The sequence below is a fragment of the Morone saxatilis genome, unplaced genomic scaffold (genome assembly GCF_004916995.1).
Source record: "Morone saxatilis isolate NCDOM2014 unplaced genomic scaffold, NCSU_SB_2.0 Contig14, whole genome shotgun sequence".
Classification (NCBI taxonomy): domain Eukaryota; kingdom Metazoa; phylum Chordata; class Actinopteri; family Moronidae; genus Morone; species Morone saxatilis.
Window position 1 is genome coordinate 10,571,714 of NW_023339696.1, and position 12,205 is coordinate 10,583,918.

The window sequence follows — 12,205 nt, forward strand, 5'->3', positions numbered from 1 at the left end:
CTTGAGACTAAGAGGTGGCCCAACAGGCTCACACATTTCCCCTGTAAATTTTGTAACAGGCAAGAAAATAGAGACAGACACAGGCCATTTTACAGTCAACGCCTTTATTTCACACAGATGTTTTGGAGAAAATAATAGAGCACCTTCAGTGATGCACAATGGAAGATTTGTAGCTGCAGAGCTTTACTGCTCGTTGCAAGACAGACCAAAGAGGGCTATGTTAAATTTGCAGTCCACACAGGTGCTAGAAAGCATGATTTAAAGGGATTGTGGGAGAGATTTAAGCTCTCGCATTTGAACATTCTATATTACAGCCTTTCTTCCAGATTCATTACAGTTTCTTCTGTAGAAATCCTATTGTTACAAATGTAAATGGTCTCTGCAGAAATTATATCATCCCCGGAAATGTAGAACAAAGTGTGGCAGTGAATCTATGGGGCTTTGTAATCTGAGCTTTAAGAAGTGTCAGATTTATGATTTTCTACTATGCTTGAAAAACACTGTGAATTGCTTAACAGAATAAAGATGAATGAATATCTTCATCTAGCATCCACAGGCTCTTTGATCTTCAGAGAGGTGGCATTACAAACTGTCATACAGCAGCTGTTTCCTCTCCTGTGCTGATTAATTTGTTCATCCCTCCCTCACGTCATCTCCGTCTCCATTCTTTTGATTCTTATTCCACCAAAACAACATTTAAGTTGCTCCTCTCTGCCTACTGAGCATAAATAAGTAAAGTAGAGATGTTTAACCTTCTCTTTTCTTCTATTTTTCTTAAGAAGAAATCCCCTTAAAATGAACATACAAAGTAAGGATAATCTAATAATAATAAATTATGTTATTTTAGAGAGGGCAACATATTTTCTTGAATAACCAAAAATAGGCAAAAAGTTAGAGTACTTCTGTGCCTAATTTAAAAATGGCTGCCAGACAGAACCAGAGATGGGAACAGAATATAACATTTTTGATGCATAATTTTATAAAGGCAGTGATACAGGCTGAAGGGGGTTTGTGGGTCTCACTAATAGTCTGTGACATCCAAGAAAACAGAGAGCCTCAGAGAGCTGCGCCTTCTGCACAGGCTTTTCTTCCATCAGGCTTTAATTACTGAGCCAAAGGACTTCTCTAGTTTCAATTCTGAAACTTGTTTTTCTCACACTCTTTACAGCGCTCCCTTCTTTGGGGCTCCGTGGGGACTCCATGTGCGAGAGAGGGTGCTAGGAGCAGAATGGCACTCCATAATTCTACCCCCATTCCCCCACACCCATCTCCTCCACCCCCTTACAGATCTGTGCATGTATCCAGTGGCAATCAAACACACTCAGTGTAATTTGATTTTAATTACAGACTTTGTCACACACTTTAACACAACCTTGGGCAATGTTGGAAAAGCCACATGATCCCAAGGAGTGTACAGACGTGAAAAAAAAGCTTTAATAAAAATGCGCCAAACTATTATTCACTGTCACTCTACCCAGTCATGTGTAATGGATAAATGGACAAGCTGGCAACACCACTAAATTGGTAATCTGTTTTTAGTGATGTACTGTTATTAGATCTGCAGCAGCTGCTGTGATCTTTTCTTCATGAAACCCTCCAGGATTTCGCTTGCTGGAAATCTCCCGTTCAAACTCCATCGCAATGGGAGAAAAAACTCAATAACTGGAACAAATCTACTCTTCAGACCCAACACACCGACAAAGTGTTGCTTTCTGTCACACACCCACATGCACTGACACACAAACACACTCAGTGTTTATCCTGTTGAATCATACCACTGTCAGAGAGACAGATGATATCTGTAACACTCAAAGATGATGCTTTTCAGTTCAATTCCCCTCTCAGTTAGGTTTCATTAGTTCCACGCAACACCTTCTGAAAGTCAATTTGTCTTATACACAATATTCAACTAACCTGAGGGAGAATAGCTGCAATTAAAGCAGGGGCTAGCATGTGACAGCAGCAATCAGTTTGTCATAAGCCCCTGTGCAACATTTTTGTTGGCTTTCACAAGCAGACACACACCCTCCTCTTCCTCTTTTGTATTAATAATATAATGGAGGTTGAATAGGTTCAAACACAGGCTTTCGATGCAGTTTCTTCCATGCACCAACTTAGCAGCAGTCATGGAAGTAATATCCTTAAGAGCTGTCTAGCTGTGGCAAAAATGACAATCAGAAATTCTTCAGATGTATAATTTCACCCTTTTCTGTCTTTCATGTGAGTGTGAAAAGATTTGACGAGGAACCACATATTACACATATTATTATATTAGTCTTTTGTTCTTCAGACTTTCGAGAAGAATCTACAATGCGATTTACACAAACTAACGTATTTATCATTTATTTAAACGCAAGTTGAAATGTTTTCTTTAATAATTGATTAGTGCTCAACATTTGAGGATATCGGGATGTTCAGTGTATCTTGCAGTAGCAATACAATGAGAATTAGAAGTACAGAATATGCACCAAAAAAAGAAAACATCACACGCATATTCCGCATTGTTGGTTGTCAATCGGGAGCCCTCAGATTGTTGTTCTATTAAGAAACAGGAACTCCCCCCGATGCGTCACCACCAACACGCTGGCAGTAACATCAAGAGAAAGCGTTGTGGAGAATGGAGAAGGCTCAGAGTGTCCTACATTGTAGCAGCTTCTATAATCCGCATGGGCAGATTTTTTCATTTCCACCTGGACGTCTGCCAATCCAGAGGATTTCTCCACTGTTGACAGCATTACATTGCCCAGATGAGAGGATGTATCCTTCCATGTGTATTATGGTTAGTCCTACAAATAATATGGCAATACCAACTGGACAGACATCTCTGTTTAAATTGGTGCCACCAGAAATGTCAAAGTAGTGAGCTTTGTTATCCTCCATCAAAGTATGGTTTCCTAATTAAGAAATATCTGACCTGACCATGATCTTGGCTCCGCTCCCCTCTGACTTCATCACTAATGCAATGCAATGATATTTTAATCAAACATGCTTCAACTGTTCCAACAGCTGTTTAGCTATTCCGTCACATTATTGAGTTGCTGCTTTAATTGTCACACCTCTGGAACTTGTTCATTCTTTTATTGGGTGCAAAAGGACATTCAACCACATGGCAGAAACTTAAATAGACATTGCACACGAAGGTGACTTTAAAACAATGATACCAAACACATTGTTCTTTTTCTTGTGTCCCTCATTGTCTGTGCTGCTAGTGAGCTGCTTTAAAAGCTGACAAAAAGTTTGAATTGTCCACAAGCAAAAGCACATATGGTTCTCACAAAAAGGCCATTCACCATATAAACAAAGCATTTCTATAACTTCTGCTTTTTTTTTTTTAACATAATGTGCTGCTAATGGACAAAAATCATGAGCAGAAAAAGCATGAAAAATACACTTTCTACAGGAAAGACATCTCTTGATTTTACATTGAAACATTGTTAACAAAGACACTCAAAAGAGGAACAATCACAACATGTTGGTGACATATCCAACAAGTCCTTAAAATGTGTTTTAAGTCCTAAATGTGTTAAAAGTGTGCACCCTCACTTTTATAACATTCTGTGCTGTCCACTAACCTACTGCATCATATCTGCTTTTTTTCTATTCGGTATTCAACTGCATTTTTTAATAACGTCGATAGAAGCTTTTTAATGGCTTTTGACCTAGTGTCTAATCAGTAATGAAATTCCACAAGGAGGGGAAAAAAAGAAAAGTTAATGTCTTTGTTGCCTCTTTTACCTTACGAGGCCCCAGCACCAGGCTTGATATCAGTATTTCATTTATGAAAAACAAACAGCACTGAAACAAATGTCCACCACAACATTAAGGAGTAACATAAATTAAGCTGCAAAAAGCGTCAATTTTATCCACTAAGCGGTGCCAATATCCACCTATGTTTTTAAAAAATATATATCCATGGATCAAAACTATTTGTCTTGTTCAGTGAGAGGCAACTAAGTCCATCTGATTGAGTGACATTTATAATGTCCATTGAGGACTGCTCTCATTTGACATGCCCTCTACAGCAGTGGCTGCTTACTGCTACACTCATTCATAAACACAGATAATTACTACCCAGATGAGGAGTTAAGGATTGTTCTTGAAGGTCAGGCCCAGTCCCTGCCCTCACTGGGCACTCAGTCCGCAGCTCTGTCGATACGCCAGTCCTGGGCAGCTGTCCGACATCGCTATTAACCTGAGCAGAGCCAGCCCGTCCATAAAGCTGTTTGGGATATGGCAGCTGCTCAAGGGGCAGAGAGGTATTAAGCGTAGATTTACAAGAATGAAAATGTCCTCCCTCCCTCATAATCTCTGGTCTTTTTACACGCAAGACAAGCCATACGCACATAAACACACACACTCTTACGTAATGTTGACAGCACGGCGCATTGCCTTGTTTGGACACACCACACGCACTCTGTGCATTGACAGAAAGCATGCACTGTCACTTCTGAACTGACTTCCATTCACTGCTCAGGCTCATGCATAATATTCTGCTGTGCTGTCTCAAAATAATCAACAGCGAGGGTTGTTCGTGTCCACTTTGAACTCACGAGCATCCACCTAATTTCGCTTCTGGTTCGGGGCCTCATTGCTCTTTAAACAACGAGGAGGCTCACGGTGTCTAGTACTCTACCATCTCAGGAATAGTGTTCCACAGCACATCAAAGCCTGTTTGAGCTCACATTCACTACGAATACAGTGCAGCATTGTCAGTATAAGGAATGCAACCAAAAAGAGCCACTTTCAAAGAGGTGTCAAATGAAAGCTGATCTACTGAAGAGAAAACACAGAGTGACAGTAGGTCGTATCATTACAGTAGACTGATGCAACAGCATATCTTCTTCAGACGAGCAGGCTAATTTGAAGTCTCCTGAAGTATCCTCAGGGTTCAAATTGAATGGAGAACGTGTGTGAAGTCCAACAAACACAGAGTCTCTGAGATTATGCAGTCAGAGTATATAAATTGAAAAAATGTTGCACTATACCCTTTCCTTTGGGATTTGACTGAAGCAACAGTCAGAATACTTAGCTTCTCGATCCCAGTGGCGATACTCGATTTCCTTGCGTCAGTTCCTTTAAGAATCAAAAACACGATCTTCACAGATCTCCAGAGCAGCTTTACTAGCACCACCAAACACTTCCACATTTGCATCGATCCAAGGAACCACGTTGCCCGGCATGTAAGCTGAGCAGTTGGCCAGACCCATGATGTCCACAGGCCGCAGTACTCGGTCCCACATGTTGAACTGGCTCAGCTCGCCCACAAAGGCCTGGGTGGCGTCAAAACGGCCTCCAACGATGTCCTTCATGTGGAAACAGAAAATGAAAGTTTACAAGTTAACTTCTAAAGAAGATGTAAACAGACTTTAATTAAAATGAATCAATTCTGTTTGATCAAACTGCCAAACGAGTCTGAATATTTTTCAGCGGCTGCCACTTCAAACTGTCGAAGTGTTGCGCAATCTCAAATATTGTGCAACATGCAGCAATCTCACCTTGTGTGAATGACTTAAACATAAGACACAGCCCTCCTTATTCTCCAAACTACTGCAGAATGCGTTAATGGCTCTCTGTGGACATTATTTATACGTCACTGTACATTTCTTAAGTATATACATGGTGCTGTCATGGAACTGACTGCTAGAATAACCCACTAACGCAACTCCCAAGGGCACAAAGGTGCAGTTTGGAGGTTGATGAATGAGGTAATGCTGAAAGGGGCACAATAGCGTGAGAAGAGCCTCTCTGCCTCCTCTCCCCTGCTCCCTGCTCTGCGCCTCCGGCACTGAGCTCAGGGGAGAATACACACACACACACACACCTGTTCTTTACCACCTAAGCTTTTCTACCAGCTCTCACCTGCTCCTGGCCCAGGATGATCACCCCTCCAGGTTTAATTGGGTGCCATGGGGCCAGGTTGTCCCCTGTGCCCAGACGCTCGCCATCCTGGTAAGCCTCCCAGAAACCGTCTCTGGTCGTCCAGGTGATGCAGATGTGGTGCCAGCGCCCGTCACTCACTGACAGCGGGAGTTGGGCCACCTGGTTAGGAGTTCAGAGCAGAAGGTGAGTGACATGAGGGCAGGGAGCAAAGAGCAGGGAGCAGGGGGTATGAGGAGGAGAGATAAGTCAAGAGAGGTTTAAGATTAATTGCGGCGCGTTAGAAACAAGGACAGCAATTAGAAGGGCTAGGGCTTCAAAGAGACAGCCCTCTGCAGAGAATTCTCCAGATGAGCCAGCACGACATATAAAATTTAGATTACCCAGGTGACATCAAGGGATAGAACATCCTTCAAAGCAGTCTTGTCGCTAACAGCAAAACAGTGTCCTCTTATGCTTTTACGCTTTGTTCATGGATCAAAGAAAAACAACTGGTTGTTTTACCAACCAATGACATCACAGTCCTCTGAGGATAAAGTGCAACACATGAGATTGTGAGCGTGTAACTCATTAGCCTTTTCCGTATGAGACTACAAAATTACTTCACACTCATTTCTTGTCGCAGATGCACGTAAACCTTAAAAGATGGGAGGAGATACTGAAAATAAAATTCAAGTCACTTGCAATTACAGATGCAATTGACTCGGTCATGGATGCCAGGTGGCATCTTAATGCCACTGGGACTACAGGGAACACTGGCAGCTTTATAATAAAGTCTCTCTGAGTTGGAGTAGTTTGTTTAAAGAATCAGGATCTTAAAATGAAAAATAAATTCTTGTCGATTCTTGCAGCAATTCTTAATATATGGCAGCCATGATGAATCGTACACAAGGAGCTTAATATTAAAACACCATATCCACAGGGCATATACTTTCATGAATACATGACTCACTCATCTTTATTTAAATGACTGAAAATCTCATTCTTAAAACATAAAAGGTTTACAGTTATTACAAAGTAGAAATTATTATTTGTGTGTAGGCCTTTTTCAAATCAGACTTTTTGACTTGTCATGGCAGGATAGCACAGGTCTGACTCAGTTTTGTGTTACATGTACAACTCATGTTAGTAGGTACATCTATTCTTTCTCCTGCTATAAAAAGTCTAAATGTCTGCTGTGAATAAAGCCTATTATTTATTTTACTTATGGTCCAAAGGACATTTTGTTCCAAGGTCCAAAAGGCTGTAGATAATGTTCTTCAGATACGTGTAAAATGTTTTTAGAAGGTAATAGAAAAAGAAAAGAAGCCAGTAAAATATCTGCTTCCAACCAAGAGTGATGAAAAAAAAAAAAGTATCTTGCATGCATGATGTTAAAGGAAAACATGAATGAATTTTGAATGGTATTTATTAGGACAATTATCTGCCTAGAATTGAAGTATTTTCTAAAAACTGCACACTTGCCAAATAAACTCAATTCTAATGTTGTACGAGACAAGTTGAATCCATTACAGGTTAAACTCCTGGCAGCCACATTTGATTGGAAAACGAGACATGCCATAAGCACATCTTACTTGATTTGAACATTGGAGAAAAAATCATGACACGTCAAAGATGTTACTTTATAACAATGGAATGCCCTCTCTGCATAGCCACCCGCAAATACAAAATACAGACAGTGCACTTTCTCAATAGTGTTGAGGCAGCTTTCTGCTTCCCTTTCAGTATGCAGCCAAATCAGCAGCATAAACAATGAGCCCCAGTGGACCCTGTTATCACTGTGAACAAGTTAAACACATGGATGTGCTGCTGCACACACGCTAATCATATTCACAAGTCTTATCTCACTCTCCTCCATCTCGCTCTCTTTTTCTCTGTTGCTTTTTCTTGCTCCATTTCTAGCGCAGCATAACGTTCCTTTTTCCTGGCATCTTCTGATCTTTTACTCCCCTCGCTCTCTTTTCAGCCCTCTATCACCTCCAACACTCTGCAGCCTTTTCAATTTCCTACCCCTTTCCCCCCTGTTTTTCTCTCGTTCTCTCATCCCTTTCTCCCACCATCTTTCTCTCATCTGTCTGACTCGAACACATGTATAATGCATGGTCAAGGGGAAGCTGTGAGGAGACCTGCCTGTGCCAATAATGCCCAATGTAAACAAGACAGTGGAAAAAAAATCCTCTCCAGTGCAGCAACATTTCACCAAAAAATCTCACAAAACCAACATTACACAGCTACAGAAGCAAGTGTGCCATCAGGAAACAGGAAAGTCTAGTACTACCACTTACATCGACATAACAATTACAATTCTTTTCCTTTCAAGACTAAATTCCATAAAATATTCATGTATGTTTCCACTACTTTGCTTTCTGTTATGTTAATTACATTTTAGTTAGTTGACTGAAAGCTTGCAGTAAGTGACTTTGAAGCAACAATATAGAGTTGACAGGAACCAAAGAAGACCAGGCCTTCAAATGAGCACACATGGCAGCACAAGTTCTCTAATGAATTACTGTTATTCTTGGGTGTGTGAGGAATGTGGGTCAATGATATTAAATGTTTATAAGGAGCTAAATTAAATATTCAGAGCCGATGGTCAGTGTGTCTTCTCTCAGCTGTGTCGTTATTGTGCTCACATATACATACACTAAATATCTGCTCGTCTCACACCACAGAGCAGAGACAGAACATTCATATTCATGATGTCTTTACATTTAATGAGTGTCATTGCGGATCTGCGTCTACTACCATCACTGCAGCCAGCGGCGTTGCCAGGCAAATAATAAATGATTCTGAGCTTCTGACTCAAGTACATCTTCCCTCGTCAGGAATTAATCAGGGCAGAGTGAAAGAATCAGAGTTGCTCAACAAATAATTAAAGAACACTGTGAAGCAAGGCGCCTGTTTCTCATTATGCACCTACCTTATCATTAACTAGTAGTTCAATGGGGTTGTTCCCCCATTCGATGAGGACTATCTCATTGGCCTGGCCCGGCACGCCGTAAGAGAATGGGGTTCCTATGCCCGGACTGGCACTGGACTTGAGCCACATACACACAGTGAAGGCGTACATTTCTGGGAGGCTCTTCTTGATGCGTCCGTACAGGTAGTTGGTGCGAAGAGAGAGGGACACCTTGAAATCTTCAGGCGACTTGAAGGCATTATTACCTGTTGATGGATATTGAGTACATATTAAAGTTTCATGTGTTATGACTTGATCTAAACATGAACGTCTTCTTTTTTGTCTTCTTCTGATGATGATGATAGTGATGGTGATGCTGAAAACTTCAGCAGGAAGTGATTGAGGATGGTGACATAAATAAATACATGGAAGGGTGACAACTTAAGACAAGCAAGAGGAAGACAAGGCTCAAGGTGAGGATCACTTGTAAGAAGCACGTTGGCTGCTAGCAAAGTAAACTTCTGGCAAAGTAAAAATAGATTAGGGTGATGGTAAAGGTTAGCCAGCTGCTTCTAATATTCAGGGGTGAGTCTAGACTTTAGTATGTGTCTCAGCTTTCCAGTCATTCCCAGTATCTGCAATTCCAGGACTGTTTAGGGACCCCAGTATGCAAAGATTTTCAAATGCAAAGCTGGGATTACTATAAAGCAGGCATGTTTTCAAAGGGAAGACTTGTGGGTGCTCATAGAATCCATTTTCATTTAGATATATTGAGGTCAGAGGTCAAGGGATCCCTTTGAAAATGCCCATGCCAGTTTCTCCATCACCAGCCTAACTTTGGAAGGTCCAGGGTCCATTCCTGAGATGCTAGCAGTGCCAATGGATGCATTAGGTCACCTAGTTTTATATGATACCTATGATACACATGATTGTGTGAGTGAAAGAGGTAAGGATAACGGGATGGCACTTCAGATGAGAATTCCAATCAGTTTTGAGCCAGTGAAAAAAAAGGTCATTTTTAACTGTCGGCTAGTATATGAAAGTAATTCTGTTAACCAGTCTGTCATCTGCAAGAGGAGAAACCAATGTGCCATATCAGCTAGCCATGCTAGCAGCTCAGTGAGGCTGTGCTTAGGCACAGTAGTACTTTCAGCTAAATGCTCACATGAGGATGCTAACATGCTGATAATGCTAGCATGTTGATATTTAGCAGGTTTATCATGTTCCCCCATCTTAGTTGAGTGTACTGGCATTGCTAAAATTAGCTAATTAGTGCTTAACACAAAGTACAACTGAGGCTGATAAGATGCCGTTAGTTTAACAGGTATTTGGTCATAAACCAGAGTACTGGATTCGATTTTAAACTTGACTTGATGATGGTGCTAGATGAAAGGTCAGGGGATAAAAGTTATTACAATTCATCTTCTGAGGACCATGAAGGCTTGTACCAATTGTCATGGCAACCCATTCAATAGTCCATGTCAACCTCATGGTAGTATTAGAGGAAAAGTCAGAGTCACCAAAGTCATTAGGAATGATCCTCTAAGGAACTTGAATATGTGTGGCAAATGTCACAGCAATCCCTTCAACAGACCTTTTTCACAGCTAATAATAAGGTAAATACAGGTGTTAACAATGATATTAATTAAGGGGCCATTCCATTTAGTGTAGCCGAGCCTTTTTCAGCGAGCCAACATGCACAATAGCAATACCCTGACTCCGTTTGACCTGAATGGAATGAAGTCTTAATTAGTATAATTGTTAAAACCTGTGTTTACCCTACTATTTCATGTCAAAATGGCTGCTGGGAAAAAGGCAGACGGACAGACATCCCTGGAGCCATGCCGCTAGCATGGCTAAAAATATAAACCTATTACGTTTATTACTTTCAGGCTTCCATGTTAGTGCTTAAGGTCACTTAGGGGTTTCATACTGGGTCAGATGTGGGTAAACACGGGTGATAGATCATGCAAGATCAAGAAGGACGACTGAGAGAGAAAGAGAAGTTTACTGAAAATTTGAAGAGAAAATTAAAATAAAACAGCAGAAAAGGAGTTACAAAACCACACACACAAACACACACACACACACACTACTTTGCAGTGGGTATACACCAAGGATGTTGCATATTTTAAATGGGACTGAACCAAAATTTTATCTGGAGTATTTGAGGCTTAGCTTCAAATCACCATTTCTGTGACTATATTGTGCAGCTGTAACACTGAATGAAAGGCTCACAATATGGTCTCATGTTGGAAGCAGGGTCCATAAAGAACCCGTCAAACCACTGAACCACAACTCAACACAAAAGAAGAAAAAGAAAGAATATTGTGTAAATAAAAAATGTCTTCTGCCACTATCTCTGAGCTCCTCATGCTGTTCCTCTACAAGCTTGGGCTGAAACTTCTGAGGATCATAGGGAGACTGGACTCATATCCCAGTTTTCTTTATTGTAAGCCCAGACCAGGGAGACAACAAAAGCATGTCACAAACTCATTGTAGGGATGTAATTTGTGGAAAAAGCCTCACATTTCCACCTGACAAACCAACACCACACATCTCAGCCTCAAAAGAAAATGTCGCTAAATGAACACCTCTCTGGCACAATCTTGATGTAAATTGAACTTAATAAGGCTCACAAATGTAATATTTATTGTGGGGCTATTGCATGGACAGCTTATAATCTACAGGTGGACGTGCTGTTGTGTCCACCTCCTTTAAATCTTTGGCTAAACCTTGTATCGTCAAACAGCCACTGACGTGATCGACTGATGGGCCTACAGGAAATGTCCAGTGAGTGTTGAGATAATCTTCTAAAATAATTTCCTTTGGGCAAAGATATTTTGTGTTATTTTGACGCCTACCATCAAAGTGATGCCCTGGAGTGTGGACATCCCTCCAATATTTCTGAAACTAATTAAGCATTCAGTGTTGCTTCCCAAGCCTTATTTTCAAGACCAGGAGTTGCTCCGAGAATGGCTCTGAGAAAAACTGTGTTGTGAGGTTTTTCCTTGCATCATCAGAAATTTGCACAGATATTGACTAATTAGTGCTAAATCTGGCAGACAAAAAAAAAAAACTGGCATTAAATATGGCCAACATTTCACAGCACCCATTGTATCACTTACTTTTCTCAAGCTCGGTGATCCTCTCCAGGAGGGAATTGAGAGTGCTCTCGGTGCGTTGGCGGTGGGCCGCTGTTTCATTGTAGAGCTGGCTCTTCTCCTCCTCCAACTCAGCCACCTTCCGGAGGAGCTGGGTCTCCAGCGCCCCCAGACGCTGCCGCAGCAGCTCCCGCAGCTCCGGTGGCAGGGGAGTCAGTGCCGAGACACTTCCAGCTGACACATTTGTGCTGGGGAGACGCAAACTCTGCTGCTGGGAGGCAGAGTGGGAAAGATTGCAAGGAAGCATAGATAGATAGATAGATAG

The 12,205-nt window shown here is 41.3% G+C and overlaps 1 protein-coding gene across 1 annotated transcript in view; it reads right to left on the reverse strand.

The window, feature by feature from the left end:
• Positions 1–4,994: 4,994 nt before the first annotated feature.
• Positions 4,995–12,205, reverse strand: part of nptx2a (neuronal pentraxin 2a) — a 9,381-nt gene continuing 2,170 nt past the window's right edge. Inside the window, exons 2-5 of the mRNA XM_035655054.1 lie at positions 11,905–12,151; positions 8,798–9,042; positions 5,860–6,039; positions 4,995–5,303 (exon numbers count right to left, since the gene is read on the reverse strand). Coding sequence (XP_035510947.1) covers positions 5,076–5,303; positions 5,860–6,039; positions 8,798–9,042; positions 11,905–12,151 — 900 coding nt within the window. The 3' untranslated portion in view covers positions 4,995–5,075. The remainder of the gene's footprint in view (positions 5,304–5,859; positions 6,040–8,797; positions 9,043–11,904; positions 12,152–12,205) is intronic.